Here is a 17,374-nt window from a genome sequence, read left to right on the forward strand (position 1 = left end):
CCACAGGTAGGCTATATTCACAGGCCCTGGATCTAGGAAAGGAGGGTTAACTTCAAGCCTTGCTGCAAGTGGCTGAAGATAGTTGATATATACCTTGTTTTTAATAAAGTTGGCTGAAAAATGGGACCTAAGTTCTGATTGTACTCAGTAGACATAGCTGTCAGGAGATGGAGGTGATAGAGGCAGCAGAAATAAAGCACTGAGGCAACAGGCTTGCTTCCAACCTGGAGAATCAGAGTTTCAACTCTGGGATCTGGAGATCTCAGGGGCTATTATTGCTCCTGCTGCTGCTGTTGCTGCGGGTGATAACTAACATATTGAGTACTTTATTGTATGCCAGGCACTGTATTAGGTTGATGCAAATGTAATTGTGGTTTTGGACCGTTAATTTTAAATCGTTATAACTAGGCTCAAACACATCTTTATTAATCAAATTAGGAACCATTACAATCAACACATTTTTGCCAATGAGAAATCTTTGTTTATTCCTGTAGCATAAAAATCCATGTTTTTGGATTCAGTGAATTCTTCGAAGGCATTTTCTGCCTCCTACTGGTTATGGAAGTGTTTTCCCTGCAAAAAGTTGTTAAGATGCTTGAAGATCTGGTAATTGGTTGGCAAGAGGTCAGGTGAGTATGGTGGATGAGGCAAAACTTTGTAGCCCAATTCACTCAACTTTTGAAATGTTGGTTGTGCAACGTGCAGTTGGGCATTATTGTGGAGAATTGGGCCCTTTCTGTTGACCAATGCTGGCTGCAGGTGTTGCAGTTTTTGGCGCATCTCATTGATTTGCTGAGCTCACTTCTCAGATGTAATGGTTTCGCAGGATTCGGAAAGCTGCAGCAGACCACCGAACAGTGACCACGGCCCTTTTGTTGGTGCAAGTTTGGCTTTGGGAATTGTTCTGGAGCTGCTTCTCAGTCCAGCCACTGAGCTCGTCATTGCCAGTTGTCATATAACATCCACTTTTCATCGCATATCACAATCCGATCAAGAAAGGGTTCATTGTTGTCACCTACAATAAGAGAAGACAACACTTCAAAATGACGATTGTTTTAATTTCTAGTCAGCTCATGAGACACCCACTTATCAAGTTTTTTAACCTTTCCAATTTGCTTCAAGCGCCGAATGACCGTAGAATGGTCGACGTGGAGTTCTTCAGCAGCTTCTTGTGTCTGTTCTTTATGTGAAAGAGGATCAGCTTTGATGATCCTCTCAGTTGGTTGCTGTCAACTTCCAGGGGCCATTCACTGTGCTCCTCGCCTTCAAGGCTCTGATCTCCCTCGCAAAACCTTCTGAACCACCACTGCACTGTATGTTCGTTAGCAGTTCCTGGGCCAAATGCATGGCTGATGTTGCAAGTTGTCTCTGCTGCTTCACAACCTGTCTTGAACTCAAATAAGAAAATCACTCAAATTTGCTTTTAGTCTAACGTCATCTCCCTAGTCTAAAATAAATGTAAAATAAACAGTAAGTAATAAGTCACTAGCAAAGAAACATAAAGTGAGAAATGCATATTAAAATGATGCATAACATAGCCAGATTTATTTAAGAATGTATTCCAGTATCAAACAGCAAAGTTCGACAATGCAATTACTTTTGCACCAACCTAATATGTCTAATTTTATGTCATCCCCCAACGTTCCTACAGTGCAGATACTGGTAGGAGTATGTGGAAAAAAAGAAATGGAGCCAGGTAAATAGAGAGATGGCAATGGGATCTTGTACTTTCTGATCATATTTTCGAACATAATAAACACACGAGGAAAATATAAATTTAGTTATTAACCACAAGAATTGAACACCTACAATCTATTGATCATCTTTTATAAAAATACCTTAAATGATGAACTAGAGAACATTTTCAAATAAAGCAATAAAAATGATAGTACTTAAAATAACCAGGGTTTCAGGTTTTCTAGTGCTTATGGTTTATAACAAGCCGTATAAGAATCACATAGTTTTTCATCATGAACACTGAGTCTCTTTCTACCTTCAGCATTCTTTACTTGTAAAAGGTGCTTTTCACGTTGGCCAGTCCTCCATCTCAGACAAATTATTAAGCACCTGGAATTCTTGTCTGGGAGACATACTGGCTTAGGTTAGCTCTCAGAGTTCATGCTAGCATGGAGTTCCTTGTTACCAATGTGGTTTGGATACCCGTCCTGCATATGCCTGCCTCCTCCTTTCCTTCTCCAATAGGCTCTCAGATGGGGGAAGGTAGCCATATTTAAACAGAACTTCAGTAGCTAGATTGTCATTTTCTGAGGCCACTAGAAACAGCTGTCTCCAACATTCTCTGGAATATCCTGGGAAGTCTCTAAGACTCCCATTTTAGCTCTGATACATGTCTCTCCTAAGCCAAGCTGTGGGCTTTGTTGGTCACTCATGACTAGGAGATGGTTCAAAAACTCTTAGCTGATTCAGGGGTCATTGTGGGAGGGTGAGGACTTCCTCCACTCTCAGCTTTCTCTGGGCATCTTTGGAATCTCCATCTTGGGTTCAGTATCTTTAGAATTCCTGAGCACTCAGCCATGGCCCCTAAAAAAGAGGCCCTGAATTTAGGCTTTAGCTGCTTTCTTGGACAAGTCTGGGGCCAGTTAGGGTTCCTGTTTGGGTTGTAGTCCTGGATCTGTTGGAGGATACCATCAATTTAAGGTGTGGGTATTTCTAGAAATCCTTGCATTAGCCTGGGGTTTCCTAAACTTGAGTTGCAGCTTAGCAATGGGCATCCTCACCTGGAAAAGCATTTTTGTCATCCTCTAGCTGCCTCTTGTTTTGGAGGATGACCTCATACAGCACAATCCAGCCTTGAGGAGGATAGAATGCCAAGGTGAAGAATCTCTCTGGAAACTGTATAGCACCATCAAAGCCCCCAGGCTTCACACCTAGTGGCGTCACTCCTAGTCTGGCTTTTTCTAAATTATCCTCCACTGTGTAGGCTGTGTAATTTGAAATGCAGAGCTGACCATATCTTTCTTATACTTGAAATCTTTCAGTGGCTCCCATTGTCTGTAGCAGTTATGTTAAGATTGCTGAGTCTGAAAATTCGTATTTTCAACAAGTTTCCCAGGTGCTGCTGCGGCTACTCCTCCTGGGACCACACTTAGAAAACTGACCTATAGGATGAAATCTCCCTCCTTAGCGTGATGTAAAGAACTCCCTGACTTAGGTCCCACCTATCGTTCCATCATGTTCCCTTGGATTTTATGTTACAAAAGACTTGTTCTTATCTTTAATATGTATCAGAATTACTTAACGTGCTTTACCCTTACCACTCTGGCCCTAAATCAGAATGATAGCCCCGAATCAGAATACACAGCCTTGACGTATTCCTTTCCCAATTTGGAACCAGTCTGTTGTTCCATGTCCAGTTCTCTCACTTTCATCAAGAGGCTCTTTAGGTCTTCTTCACTTTTTGCCATAAGAGTGGTGTCATCTGCATATCAGAGGTTATTGATATTTCTCCTGGTAATCTTGATTCCAGCTTGTGATTCATCCAGCCCAGCGTTTCTCATGATGTACTCTGCATATAAGTTAAATAAGCAGGGTGACAATATACAGCCCTGACATACTCCTTTTCCTATTTGGAACCAGTCTATTGTTCCATGTCCAGTTCTAACTGTTGCTTCCTGACCTGCATACAGATTTCTCAACAGGCAGGTCAGGTGGTCTGGTATTCCCATCTCTTTCAGAATTTTCCACAGTTTCTTGTGATCCACAGTCAAAGGCTTTGGCATAGTCAATAAAGCAGAAATAGATATTTTTCTGGAACTCTCTTGCTTTTTTGATAATCCAGTGGGTGTTGGCAATTTGATATCTGGTGACTTTTCTAAAACCAGCTTGAACATCTGGAAGTTCACGGTTCACATATTGCTGAAGCCTGGCTTGGAGAATTTTGAGCATTACTTTACTAGTGTGTGAGATGAGTGCAATTGTGTGGAAGTTTGAGCATTCTTTGGCATTGCCTTTCTTAGGGATTGGAATGAAAACTGACCTTTTCCAGTCCTGTGGCCATTGCTGAGTTTTCCAAATTTGCTGGCATATTGAGTGCAGCACTTTCACAGCATCATCTTTTAGGATTTGAAATAGCTCAACTGGAATTCCATCACCTCCACTAGCTTTGTTCGTAGTGATGCTTCCTAAGACCTACTTGACTTCACATTCCAGGATGTCTGGCTCTAGGTGAATGATCACACCATCATGATTATCTGGGTCGTGAAGATCTTTTTTGTATAGTTTTTCTGTTTATTCTTGCCACTTCTTCTTAATATCTTCTGCTTCTGTTAAGTCCATACCATTTCTGTCCTTTATTGAACCCATCTTTGCATGAAATGTTCCCTTGGTAGCTCTAATTTTCTTGAAGAGATCTCTAGTCTTTCTCATTCTATAGTTTTCCTCTATTTCTTTGCATTGATCACTGAGGAAGGCTTTCTTATCTCTCCTTGCTATTCTTTGGAATTCTGCATTCAAATGGGTATATCAACTCATACAACTCAATATCAAAAAAACCAAACAACCTGATTTAAAAATGGACAGAAGACCTGAGTAGACATTTTTCCAAAGATATGCAGATGGCTAACAGGCATGAAAAGATGTTCAATAAATGTGAGTTAACTATCTGGCCTGGCAGTGCCCCATGAATGGAGACAGAGACACAGGCACCTTTGGCAGATGTAAGAAAGGTGTTTGGACTCCTCATGGGAGTCCTGAGGCCATATCAGAGAAGTTACCTAATGTTCCCATGATGTAGCTGAGGAGGGGCCTCCACCTTGGGTGCAGTTTGGTGGAGCTGGCGGTTGGCAGAACACCCTGGAGAAGGGAATCGCAGCAGTCTGCTGCAGGTAGGCTCCAAAGGGCTGGAGCCAGGGCCTGGCCTTTTATTTTTGACTGCCCCCTCTAAGTTTCTAATGAAAGCGACACTCAGAATGGCCTAGCGGGAGCTACCATTTATTGAGTTTGTGCTATGTGCCCTATAATGTGTTATGTACTTTACTTAGTGTTCATATCCTCACAACTGCTTTGAAAGTTTAGCACCATTACTCCCAGTTTTACAGATTAAAAAACTGAAATACAGAGAGGTAAAAAATCTAAATCTTGCTCAGTGTCCATCTAGGTGAAAATCAATGGAATCCAGATTCAAACCCAGATCAGTCTAGTTCCATTGTTCTTTCCTTATTCTTTTCATTACTCCATAGCTGGGAAGTCTCATGGGCTAGATTATTAGGCCTCTAGGTTTTCAAATATGAAATCACTTGGCCTAGACAATGTTTGGCTCCAAAGGCAGACGGTAGGGACAGGAGCTGTCATTTTGCAAGTCATATACCAACACCTTTGTTAGTCATTCAGTCATGTCCAACTCTTTGTGACACCATGGACTGTAGCTCGCCAGGCTCCTCTGTCCATGGAATTTTCCAGGCAAGAATACTAGAATGACTAGCCATTTCCTTCTCGAGGGTATCTTCCCAACCCAGGGATTGAACCTGGGTCTCCTACATTACAGGCAGATTCTTTACTGTCTGTGCCACCAGGGAAGCCCTACCAGCATCTTTAACCTTAGCATATTCTAAGGGGGATCATGTTGCATGGCTCTCTGATGGCCCCATTCATCTGGGGCCCTTTAGAGACCAGATTTGGGATTATAACTGTAACCTGGCAAGAGCAGAATTGGCTGGTAGGAGGGGAAGTGAGGGCCACTGTTTTGCAGCCCTGATGGATGGTAATCACATACAGAGGCAATTGGCCAGGGCTAAGGATCCAGGAGTATGGAAGCAGCCAAAACATCCAAACTACAGAGTGAGTCACTAGCTGAAGTCAGGTTGGCTACAATGCCTGGAACAGAAAAAGGGAGGGTTCTGGGACTCCTCAGAGGCGACTGGGAAAAGAGCCCAGGATGACTGCTCACCTGTGGCTGCCACTTTACAGGCCTGAACAGTCTTGAAATGTGATAACCCATATTTATCACTTCATATTTCTCCACTTCATTTTTCTCATCTGAAAACAGGGAATTGTGCTTGAAAGTCTATAATTCTTTTCGTTTAGTGTCTCCTACTTCAAAGTTGATTTTGCACTCTGGGTGTCAGTCTGCATGATGAAAGGATGCTCTCTAGTATCACATTAGACTTTCTAGCTTCTGTAAGGCTATAAATGCTTTTTTTTAATCCATATTAAAAAAAAATTTAATCTGTGTTATTGGCTCCATTTCACAAATGAAGAAATTTAAACTTGGAAGACTAAGCCACCCATGCACTTAATGAAATCAGATTAGAACCCTGGGCTGCCAAATTCCAAAGTCTCTATGCTATACTATCTTTTCCCCTACTATATAGAAGAGCCAGTGCCAATGAATGATCAAATAAGAGAGTTTATCAAAGGGAGAATCACAGATTGGAAAGGAGGGAAAGGTCATATCCTAGAATGGGTCTTCAGGAAGAAGAGAGAGAGGCAGAGACAGTAATGAGATAATACACTTGAATGTTGGCTTAATATGGAACCCCCAAATGTGGAAAACATGGTGAAATGCAGCTTATAATGGTTTAGAGAAAAAGAAAGTGAAAAAAATATGTGCATGATCCACAGGGTAGCAGATGAGTGGACAGGTGAGGAGTTGTTGGCAGAAATAGGCCTTCAAATGCAAGGTGGTCCAGGCAGGACCAGTTGCCTGTCAGCAGGTTTTCCTATAGAGGTCATAAACTATCTTTCAAAGCCTTTCAGAGTTGCCCATAACAAGAGGAAAGTCATTAGCCCAGAGGGTGCTTATCATATGATTCTGTTATTGATGGGACAGAGAAACAGCTACCACATTTGTTAATGTTCTGGGAGCTCTGTGATCTCAAAGTTTCTGTCTGATTATCCATTGTGTGCTAAGATCATGTGTTCAGATTTTGATTTCGAAAGAAATAAAATCACTATAATTGCATCATACCTTCTCTTACTGAAAGGAGATATGACATCTTAATCCATATGTCAAAAAAGATAAAGTGCGTATTTTCTATTCAGAGGGAACATAAAGTTATGTAATGGAAAAAAATGTGAAGAAAATAAGGAGAGAAATATGTACCATGAAGATAGGTGGGAAAACCAAAATGATGCAAGTGGATCTGACGTAATTTCTGAATCTCTTGAAATCTGGGTAAGTGAGCTACTCTGCAAAGTCAAGTATGAGTCTCCATGTGAGGTGACTGTCTCAGGATAGGGCACAAGAGTGGAACATCCCAAAGTATCTGGCAATAGATATCAGCAGCAAAAAGCTAAATCTGTAGAGAATATAAAGGGAAGAGGGATTGCCCAGATCAGATTTGGGGAAATATGTGCTTCAGAAACCAGTGGAGGAAGTACATAGTGAACTTGGGTGTTATGTGGGTGGGGGAGGGAGGGGTGAGCAGTCAAAAAGACTGAGGGAGGGAGTAAAAGGAAATTGAAAAGCAAGTTTGTCTTAGGGACCCTTATCAGGGACTTCTTCTTCCTGGTTTTAAAAATATTTATTTTATTCATTATTTATTTGGCTGCACCAGGTCTTCATTGAGGCACGTGGGATCTTTCAGTCACATCATGCGAGCTCTTAGTCATTGAACTACCCGGAAGCCCCACTTTTCCTGTTTTAATTCTGCTATAGTGTTAGCTGATGAAGACTTTCAGTGGGTTGAAGTCTCAACAGGAGACTCTTAGAGAACCTGTCTAGTTTCATCAGTCCGGAGGGCTGTGTGGCAGAGGCTCAGTCCTGGGTCTCTAGCTAGCTGCCTCTGTTCACACTGCAGCTCTGTCACCTGCCTAGCTGTGGGAACTTGGGAGATAGTGGCCATCACTGCACTCTGTACTTCATCTTCTCATTTATCTTATCTCATTTATTTGAATATATAAAATGGGGATAGGAATACAAAAACAACAGTTTTAAAACCTAAAGAGTTTTGAAAACCAAATTATTTTTTATAAATCATTTGGTGGCAAAAGCTGACCTGAACTGATGTGGGATTGTCCTTAATTTCATTTTTGCTACCAAGTGTGAATATTCATAGATTTCACTGCAGAAATATTGTGTTTGACTAGAGAGTGCAAAAGTTGGCTTAAAGCTCAACATTCAGAAAACGAAGATCATGGCATCCGGTCCTATCACTTCATGGGAAATAGATGGGGAAACAGTGGAAATAGTGTCAGACTTTATTTTGGGGGGCTCCAAATCACTGCAGATGGTGACTGCAGCTATGAAATTAAAAGATGCTTACTCCTTGGAAGAAAAGTTATGACCAACCTAGATAGCATGTTGAAAAGCAGAGACATTACTTTGCCAACAAAGGTCCGTCTAGTCAAGGCTATGGTTTTTCCTGTGGTTATGTATGGATGTGACAGTTGGATTGTGAAGAAAGCTTAGCGCTGAAGAATTGATGCTTTTGAGCTGTGGTGTTGGAGAAGACTCTTGAGAGTCCCTGGGACTGCAAGGAGATCCAACCGGTCCATTCTGAAGGAGATCAGCCCTGGGATTTCTTTGGAAGGAATGATGCTAAAGCTGAAACTCCAGTACTTTGGCTACCTCATGCGAAGAGTTGACTCATTGGAAAAGACTCTGATGCTGGGAGGTATTGGGGGCAGGAGGAGAAGGGGATGACAGAGGATGAGATGGCTGGATGGCATCACTGACTCAATGGACGTGAATCTGAGTGAACTCCGGGAGTTGGTGATGGACAGGGAGGCCTGGCATGCTGCAATTCGTGGGATCGCAGAGTCGGACACGACTGAGCAACTGAACTGAACTGAACTGAACTGAGAGAGTGCTACCTGACTTGGGGTGTTAGTAATTTATATAGTACATGTATAAGTGTTACCTTTTAAAAGTCTGAAAAATTTCACATTTGGCTCCAAGATATTTATGGATCTATAGTTCCTACTTCACAAGTTTACTGTAAGGATTAAATGTGCTTCTTCATATAAAGCACCTAGAAAAAGTGCCTGTCACATATTAAACTCAGTAACTGTTGGCTGTTATTATTACTATATTGTGTATTTTATAAAGGCCCACTTTGTTGAAAGCTGTGAGTTGAGAAACTGCCAAAATAATAACAGACAGGCTAATTTATTTAGGTGAATGTCAGGGCTCCTGATTTAAGCTTAGCTAGATCTTCCACATGCCTGGAACAGACAAGCTAATTTATTTAGGTGAATGTCAGGGCTCCTGATTTAAGCTTAGCTAGATCTTCCACATGCCTGGAGGGCTGGTAATGGTGAAAGGAGTGTTTGACAAGGTTCCAGAAACTGAAGAGTCAAAGACTTTCCTGAAATTAAACAAAGAAACAGACAACAACAAAAAAAGGCAGAGAAAATTAAAAGCAGAGTTAAGAGACACAAATTTAGTTGAAAGACCAGGAATCTGAATGAAAGGAGCCATTCAGGGTATAGCAGGGTATTTTTGCCTCCATACGCCCTGATTCCCATGAATTTCTACCTGAGTCCAAGCAGAAGGGGACTGCAGGGAAAGAGCATTTTACAGTTGCTCCTAGTGACTCAGTACCCAGCTGGGAACATCTGAGCTGTGGATTCAGCCTTCCAGTGGCCTAGGCTCCAAGGGGGCAGAAGCTCCTGCAGCGTACACTGGGGTAGGACCTCAGGCCCACACCACCAGCAGTATTTCTGGTGGACACTGACAGCTTTTGCCACCCTTTGGGCATCTACAGTGACCAAAGGAAGCCATAAGAGGTTTCCTGTTTGAGGAAGAACAGTGGAGAGGAAGAATCAGGGAAATATAGTTTAGTGAACAATATTGTGACTCTCTTTTTACTCCTAGCCTGATCATTGCAAAGGAAAACAACAATGGGAAAGACAAGAGATCTCTTCAAGAAAATTAGAGTTACCAAGGGAACATTTCATTGAAAGATGGGCTCGATAAAGGACAGAAATGGTATGGACCTAACAGAAGCAGAAGATATTAAGAAGAGGTGGCAAGAATACACAGAAGAACTGTACAAAAAAGATCTTCATGACCAAGATAATCACGATGGTGTGATCATTCACCTAGAGCCAGACATCCTGGAATGTGAAGTCAAGTGGGCCTTAGAAGGCATCTCTACAAACAAAGCTAGTGGAGGTGATGAAATTCCAATTGAGCTATTTCAAATCCTAAAAGATGATGCTGTGAAAGTGCTGCACTCAATATGCCAGCAAATTTGGAAAACTCAGCAATGGCCACAGGACTGGAAAAGGTCAGTTTTCATTCCAATCCCTAAGAAAGGCAATGCCAAAGAATGCTCAAACTACTGCACAATTGCACTCATCTCACACGCTAGTAAAGTAATGCTCAAAATTCTCCAAGCCAGGCTTCAGCAATATGTGAACTGTGAACTTCCAGATGTTCAAGCTGGTTTTAGAAAAGTCACCAGAGATCAAATTGCCAACATCCGGTGGATCATGGAAAAAGCAAGAGAGTTCCAGAAAAATATCTATTTCTGCTTTATTGACTATGCCAAAGCCTTTGACTGTGTGGATCACAGTAAACTGTGGAAAATTCTGAAAGAGATGGGAATACCAGACCACCTGACCTGCCTCTTGAGAAACCTGTACGCAGGTCAGGAAGCAACAGTTAGAACTGGACATGGAACAACCGACTGGTTCCAAATCAGGAAAGGAGTACGTCAAGGCTGTATATTGTCACCCTGCTTATTTAACTTATATGCAAAGTACATCATGAGAAATCCTGGGCTGGATGAATCACAAGCTGGAATCAAGATTACCAGGAGAAATATCAATAACCTCTGATATGCAGATGACACCACCCTTATGGCAGAAAGTGAAGAGGAACTAAAAAGCCTCTTGATGAAAGTGAGAGAGGAGAGTGAAGAAGTTGGCTTAAAGCTCAACATTCAGAAAATGAAGATCATGGCATCTTGTCCCATCACTTCATGGGAAATAGATGGGGAAACAGTGGAAATGGTATCAGACTTTCATTTTTTGGGCTCCAAATCACTGCAGATGGTGACTGCAGCCATGAAATTAAAAGATGCTTACTCCTTGGAAGGAAAGCTATAACCAACCTAGATAGCATATTGAAAAGCAGAGACATTACTTTGCCGACAAATGTTCATCTAGTTAAGGCTATGGTTTTTCCAGTGGTTATGTATGAATGTGAGAGTTGGACTTTGAGGAAGGCTGAGTGCCGAAGAACTGATGCTTTTGAACTGTGGTGCTGGAGAAGACTCTTGAGAGTCCCTTGGACTGCAAGGAGATCCAACCAGTCCATTCTAAAGGAGATCAGTCCTGGGTGTTCATTGGAAGGACTGATGCTAAAGCTGAAACTCCAATACTTCGGCCACCTCATGCGAAGAGTTGACTCATTGGAAAAGACTCTGATGCTGGGAGGGGTTGGGGGCAGGAGGAAAAGGGGATGACAGAGGATGAGATGGCTGGATGGCATCACCGACTCGATGGATGTGAGTTTTAGTGAACTCTGGGAGTTGGTGATGGACAGGGAGCGACTGAGCGACTGAACTGTACTGAAACTGAACTGAACTGATGACCTGGGAAATTTAGGGTTCAGATAGAAAGTAGTAGAATAAACTAAGGAAAAGAAATGCTTGCTAAAAATGAAAGATTGTGTTCAAGTTGTAATTAAGTTGCTCCCAAATCTGTGCTTTTCTGAACCTGCTGTCCCGCAAATCATACCACAGCTCTGGTGTAGAGCGATACAGTGGGGTCTCCACTTCCCCTAAGAAGCTATTGGAGGGGACTTCCCAGGTGATCCAGTGGCTGAGACTGCACTCCCTGATCAGGGAACTAGATCCTACATATCACAACTAAGAGTTTGTATGCTGCAACTAAAAGACCTGTCACAGGCAAATAATAATGTTTCCAAAAAAAAAAAAAGCTATTGGAAATAATGGGCCAAGACACTAAGACTTTCAAAATGAAAAGGCAAGTGTTTGGAAGGGAAATTTTCCAGTTCATGTGGGGTCATTTGTGTTACTCCCAAGTAAAGCAGATGCCATTTTCAAATGTGCTCTCCTTAGCCCAGTGTTCTTTTCTTAGCATGATTAAGGACAGATCAACTCTGATTGCAGTTAGCAGAATTTGGGATTATGTTAACACTCTTAGCCCTTAATGATGAATGAGTCACATGTCAGGCTGTGACAAAAGGCTTCACTCTATAAACAAGGGCTGCCTGGTTCTGGCACATCATTAATTGCAGAAGCTTAAATCCAGGATAACTGGATTTAGGAGGTTAGTCCATTTTATAATTCCTCGTAATAGATTTTGGCCCCTTTTCTACCATTTCCCTGTTTTCACATGTTATCTAGTAGAGTTGGAAAAAAAAAAAAAAAACAAGAATATCCTTCTTACTTTGGTAGTGAGAAGTTTCTACAAGAAGTCTCTCAACCTCAAAGTTTTCAAACTACAATATAATGCAGAGAAGAGCCAATGCTTTCTGCAAATGGGGTTTATTGGAGGAAATTCGATCAAGGAAGTATTCTAAGAACCTGAATCCTAAGGAGCCAGAAAGGCAGGACTCACCGGAGGGCTGAGGGTAGCTGATGGCATGCCAGAGCAAGGACTTGACTTGGAAGGGCTTAGGAAACCATCCAGATATGGTCTGAAACTGTAGAGGAACTGGGATGAAAACAAGGTTGTTGCCAGAGCTGTAAGGTGGGATTTGGGCAGGGATGAGAGCCTGGCTGGTTTCAGGGGGCGAGAGAAGCTCTGGCCTGGAACTCGCAGGTAGGTATCTGCCGAGGTGTTCCAGAGGATGATGACTGTGACAACGGAGGTGGCCATGAAGAGCAGGTAGAGACAGAAAGCAGGGTGTCCATCATGTGGCTTAATCGCACCCACAGACGGACCAAGTGCAGCTTCTGAGCCTCGTCTTCCTGCTGGTTCCTCACTGAGCCAGGGCACCCATTTAGCTCTGTCTCTCTGGGATGTGGCACCTTCCCCACCAACTCCATGGGCTCCTTCACACCTACGGCGAGACAGACTCAGCTTTGGGCCACCAAGGTCAGCTGGGGAGTTATGTGGGGAGGGAAGGAGGTGGGAGCAGAGAAGTGGAGGTGATGGAAGAGGAAGCCTGGGCAGTGCTGACATCCCTCACCAGGCAGGTGGGCAAGGCCTGTGTTTCCCTTCTGGGGCACAGCAGGGCAGCATGTCCTTGGGCTGGTGCAGTGTAGAAGCAGGGAGTGGAGCCAACGAGGCATGGGTGGGGGCTGGGTGGTGGCCAGGTGCAGCAGGTAGGAGATGAAGATGGTCTCCAGCAGGCTGAGCACCATCAGGGACAGACACAGAGCAAAATAGACACCTGGAGGGAATTGGGCCTGCCTGAGGGTCAGAGGCACCAGCCAGGACTTTTTATTTTCTCTTTCCCCAGAAAGGAGGCCCTTTTCCAGGATCTCTTTTCACTCTGACCTGATTCATCGGTCTGTGCCATGCCCCACCCTACTTTTCTTCTCCTAAAGGCAACAGGGGCCATACTGATGAAGGAGGTGCTACTGGAGGGGAGTAAGTCATTCATCATGAGCAGGAAGACGTTGTAGCCCAGCAAGAGTGTCATCTTGAATGAGGCATGGTTCTCACTTTCTACTGGCAGGTAGAAGCTGAGGGCTTCGATGGTGAACAGAAAGCTGCTGTGCACCAGGAGGTTTATGACATAGAGGGTGGGCCTGCACCTGATGGCCACCTGGTAGGGAGGAGAGAGGGAGGCAATTGAGGAGAAGGCTGGGAGGCTGCCAATCCAGGTAAGAGCAAGAATTTAGATTTGTCCCAGATCAAACTTTCTATTAAGGAAATGTTACCTCAAGTCCCTTTCTCTGTTCTCCCTCTCCAGCAAAGTCATCTTAATCATCACATTGTCTTTCCATGGTTAATTCTACCATGCTGCTTACCGTCGAAATATATTTCATTCCTTCTTGGCCCACGTGTCAATTTTCTCCACCTAATTTTTTTATTCCTGCCAATGTGCTCTCAGCAGAATTGAGGGACCAAATTCTTAGGTATTGTGTGCATTGTATTTCTGCGTGCTTTCCTCATCAAGGTGTAATCTCTAGTGCCTTTGCTGGTAGACGTTTAAAACCAGTGGGAGAGAAAGCAAGACAGAGCAGCCATTTTGGGATCACCAGGATTTGGAATCATAATATCCCTAGGACAGTGTTTCATAACTTTTCCACCCCTTCTTTTTAAAAATAAATATAAAGATTCCTGTCCTCCCAAAAGTTCAAATAGCCTTGGCAGCCGGTGAGGGACTGAGGGACATGGAGTGGAGGTTCATGCTCATTGTAAATCACTGCGGTGGGAGCTTTGTTTCTTCCTCAGGGAGGATCCATTCAGTCAACATTTCCTGAGTGCCAGGTACTGTTTTAGGTACAGAAGATTTTTCAGTGAAAAGAGTGATAGCAACCTCTGCCTCCATGGAGCATGTTTTCTTGTGGGAGAGCTTACATTCTAGTGGAGGACATGAGCTATGCATGTAGAAGAAGATCCCACCCAGGGCCCCCTAACTCATATAGAAGACGATTTGGTCCTAGCCATTGGTGCCCGCAGTCATCTTCATCATTTGATGGATACTCTGAAGTACCCACTCCCCCTTGCTCCAAACGATGTTCTGTGTTGTTTCCAAAATCTCCTGCACATCCTGCTCCATGCCCAGGACCATCTTTTCCACTGCAAAGGAGACCCAGGCAATTCAGCCGTCCCCAAGCCTCCCAACCCCTTTGCCCAGACTGTTGGATTCCTTACCACTTAGCTTCCACACCCCTTTCAGTGAGATTCACTCACTCTTCCAAGCTTTCTGTCCTCTTCTTCTCAAACCCTTTCTTTCTCTTTCAGCATGTGATTCTCACTTACCTGTGTAGATGAAAGAGCTGAAGGTGAGGGTGCAATTCTGTTCATCAAAGGGGAAATAGAAGATGTCCAGGTTGCAGATGCTGGTTACCCGCATTGGCTTACTGTATTTGATGTGACCATTACTGTTGACGTTAGCCATGTTAACTGGCGGAGTCTGATCTGTATCCATGCTGAGTGTGAAAAGGACAGAGAGGTAAAAACTGTGGGCTCCCCATCAGACCTGGCCCTCATCCTCTCCCAGGCTGCCCATTTCTGTGCTCCAGCCCCACTCATCTGACCTCCCCCTTCTACCTATCTGCGTGTTCTGAGGGTTTCAGATGCTGCTCCTTTCTGGTTGAGTCTGTGCTTGGCCCCCATTGGTTACATCATGCTCTTCCCTGGAAATATGGTCTCCTTCTTGCTTTTTTCAGCCCTGACACTCACAGCTCCTCAATGAAGATATCTGGAAGCCACAGGTTCTTAGTTGCCATGCCCAGCTTCCTGATGCCCCCGCATTCCTCTGGGTTCCAGGTGATGAATGGATTGTACCAGATCTAGAGAACACCATGGAATGGGATAAACAGGAGATGGGAACTGGCTTCAGTCTTCCTCTGTCTCTTCCACTCCACATTCCTTTCTTTACTCATTTCTTTGCTCTCCCACTGCACCTCTGGTTACAACTGTCACACTGTCACTGACAAACTTGTTCTGCTCTCACTTCTTCCTCAGTGCTCTCTGGGGAGACCTGGAGCTTGGCTTTGGATTCCCTGGGATGGAGCCACTGAAGTATTGGCTTCCATGATCTTGGTTTATGCCACTTGCTTCCTGAGCCCTGTCTCTGCCCTCCTTAAACTGGCAAAATAAATCAGAAAATTTTATATTTTCTTTATTGGTCCGGCTGTTTGAACTTGTTGAATCTGTGGATATTCTCAGCTTTATCCATTTTAATCCTCAAAGTTGGACCTTGCAGTGGAAAAAGGGAGGTACTATAGCAAAGGGGAAACTGAGTCCATCATACCATATTTAGCCACAGAAATGATGTCCTCAACTGAAGCTGTGCATCCTGGAAAAACAGTTTTCATCTGAGATCATTAACTTAATGAAGTGAAATCCAATGACACCACCCACCTCTTAATCATTTCCAAGGCTGTTCTGTATGGCAATTATGAGTTTTAATCATAAACCACTAAAAAATGTAGGTCATATAATCCAGGGTCCATGAGAAATGCAAGTGAAAACACCAGTATGAGAGTAGTCCATTGGGATTATGTTTCTTGTGGTGTATCCCCCCAAAGGGAGAGCTTTTATCTGCATTGTATCATTGTAGCATTCCCTGTCATGCCTCCCTATCCCATAGACTGAGCTCTTAACTTACAAAATCCAGTCAGTGCACCCACTGCTCATCACTAGATCATCACAGAGTTGGGTCAGGACTTACTACTTCCAGGATGGCAGACAGAGTGAAGGAGATGTTAACACGAATGGGGATGCTGACATTGGTGGCTGGACGGAAGGCCCTTCTGGCAAATGCTGCTTGGAAGGCAGCAGGATCCACCCCATGCTGGTCAAAGCCTGAGCAATTGATGGTGAATGTATCTCCTCTCCCTGTAGAGAGAAGGAACTTTGAGAAGAGTGCCAGGGCTGGGGTGTGGGGAATGTTTCTGCACAGAGAGACAGCAGGGGTTATGGAAGAAACAGGTAGACTCCTACTGCTTGGACTAGGCAGTGTGGGCTAAGCTGGAGTAGTAGGCAAATGGTGGAAGCTGATGAGGTGAGCTGAGTCAGAGCCCAATCTCAATTCCATTCTCTCTCTCTCCGTGCAAAACTTGTCTACATGTGTATGCAAACAGCCCTGAGCACCACTTTTTAGTGTCCTGCTAGGTTCTTAACAATCTCACCACAGACCTCTGTCCTTGAGCCATTTGGGTGAATGTCACTGACAAATTTTGCAATCACATTTCTCCTCTTCACTATATGAACAGGGCATAGATGGTCATGAATTAATAATGAGAGAAATAATCAGGTGGGTAGTGAGAAATCCGGAGAAGGCAATGGCACCCCACTCCAGTACTCTTGCCTGGAAAATCCCATGGATGGAGGAGCCTGGTAGGCTGCAGTCCGTGGGGTCACTAAGAGTCGGACACAACTGAGTGCTTTCCCTTTCACTTTTCACTTTCATGCATTGGAGAAGGAAATCGCAACCCACTCCAATACTCTTGCCTGGAAAATCCCATGGATGGAGGAGCCTGGTAGGCTGCAGTCCGTGGGGTCACTAAGAGTCAGACACAACTGAGTGCTTTCCCTTTCACTTTTCACTTTCATGCATTGGAGAAGGAAATGGCAACCCACTCCAGTGTTCTTGCCTGGAGAATCCCAGGGACAGGGGAGCCTGGTGGGCTTCCGTCTATGGAGTCGCACAGAGTTGGACACGACTGAAGTGACTTAGCAGCAGCAGCAGCAGTGAGAAATCCATCCGTGGGACCTTAAGGAAGGAACTCAGTTTTCAATTTAATGATTATATGTCTTTGCTTTGTGCTGTGATTGTTCTCTTCTAAAACTCAGGACTCATCACCACTGAGACTAT

At 43.7% G+C, this 17,374-nt stretch overlaps 1 protein-coding gene and 1 pseudogene across 1 annotated transcript in view; both read right to left on the reverse strand.

Moving 5' to 3' along the window:
• Positions 1 to 425: 425 nt before the first annotated feature.
• On the reverse strand, positions 426 to 1,438 carry LOC128048177 (histone-lysine N-methyltransferase SETMAR-like; annotated as a pseudogene).
• Positions 1,439 to 2,600: 1,162 nt separating this feature from the next.
• The window catches only part of LOC128052717 (5-hydroxytryptamine receptor 3C-like), a 28,830-nt gene continuing 14,056 nt past the window's right edge, over positions 2,601 to 17,374 (reverse strand). The window contains 13 exon segments of the mRNA XM_052645281.1: positions 2,601 to 2,632; positions 2,739 to 2,942; positions 12,322 to 12,373; positions 12,493 to 12,776; positions 12,779 to 12,937; positions 13,067 to 13,270; positions 13,444 to 13,694; positions 14,301 to 14,305; positions 14,543 to 14,628; positions 14,812 to 14,981; positions 15,235 to 15,344; positions 15,809 to 15,853; positions 16,229 to 16,451. Of these exon segments, the coding sequence (XP_052501241.1) occupies positions 2,601 to 2,632; positions 2,739 to 2,942; positions 12,322 to 12,373; positions 12,493 to 12,776; positions 12,779 to 12,937; positions 13,067 to 13,270; positions 13,444 to 13,694; positions 14,301 to 14,305; positions 14,543 to 14,628; positions 14,812 to 14,981; positions 15,235 to 15,344; positions 15,809 to 15,853; positions 16,229 to 16,451 (1,825 nt within the window).

This window comes from Budorcas taxicolor, chromosome 1, assembly GCF_023091745.1.
Source record: "Budorcas taxicolor isolate Tak-1 chromosome 1, Takin1.1, whole genome shotgun sequence".
Lineage (NCBI taxonomy): Eukaryota > Metazoa > Chordata > Mammalia > Artiodactyla > Bovidae > Budorcas > Budorcas taxicolor.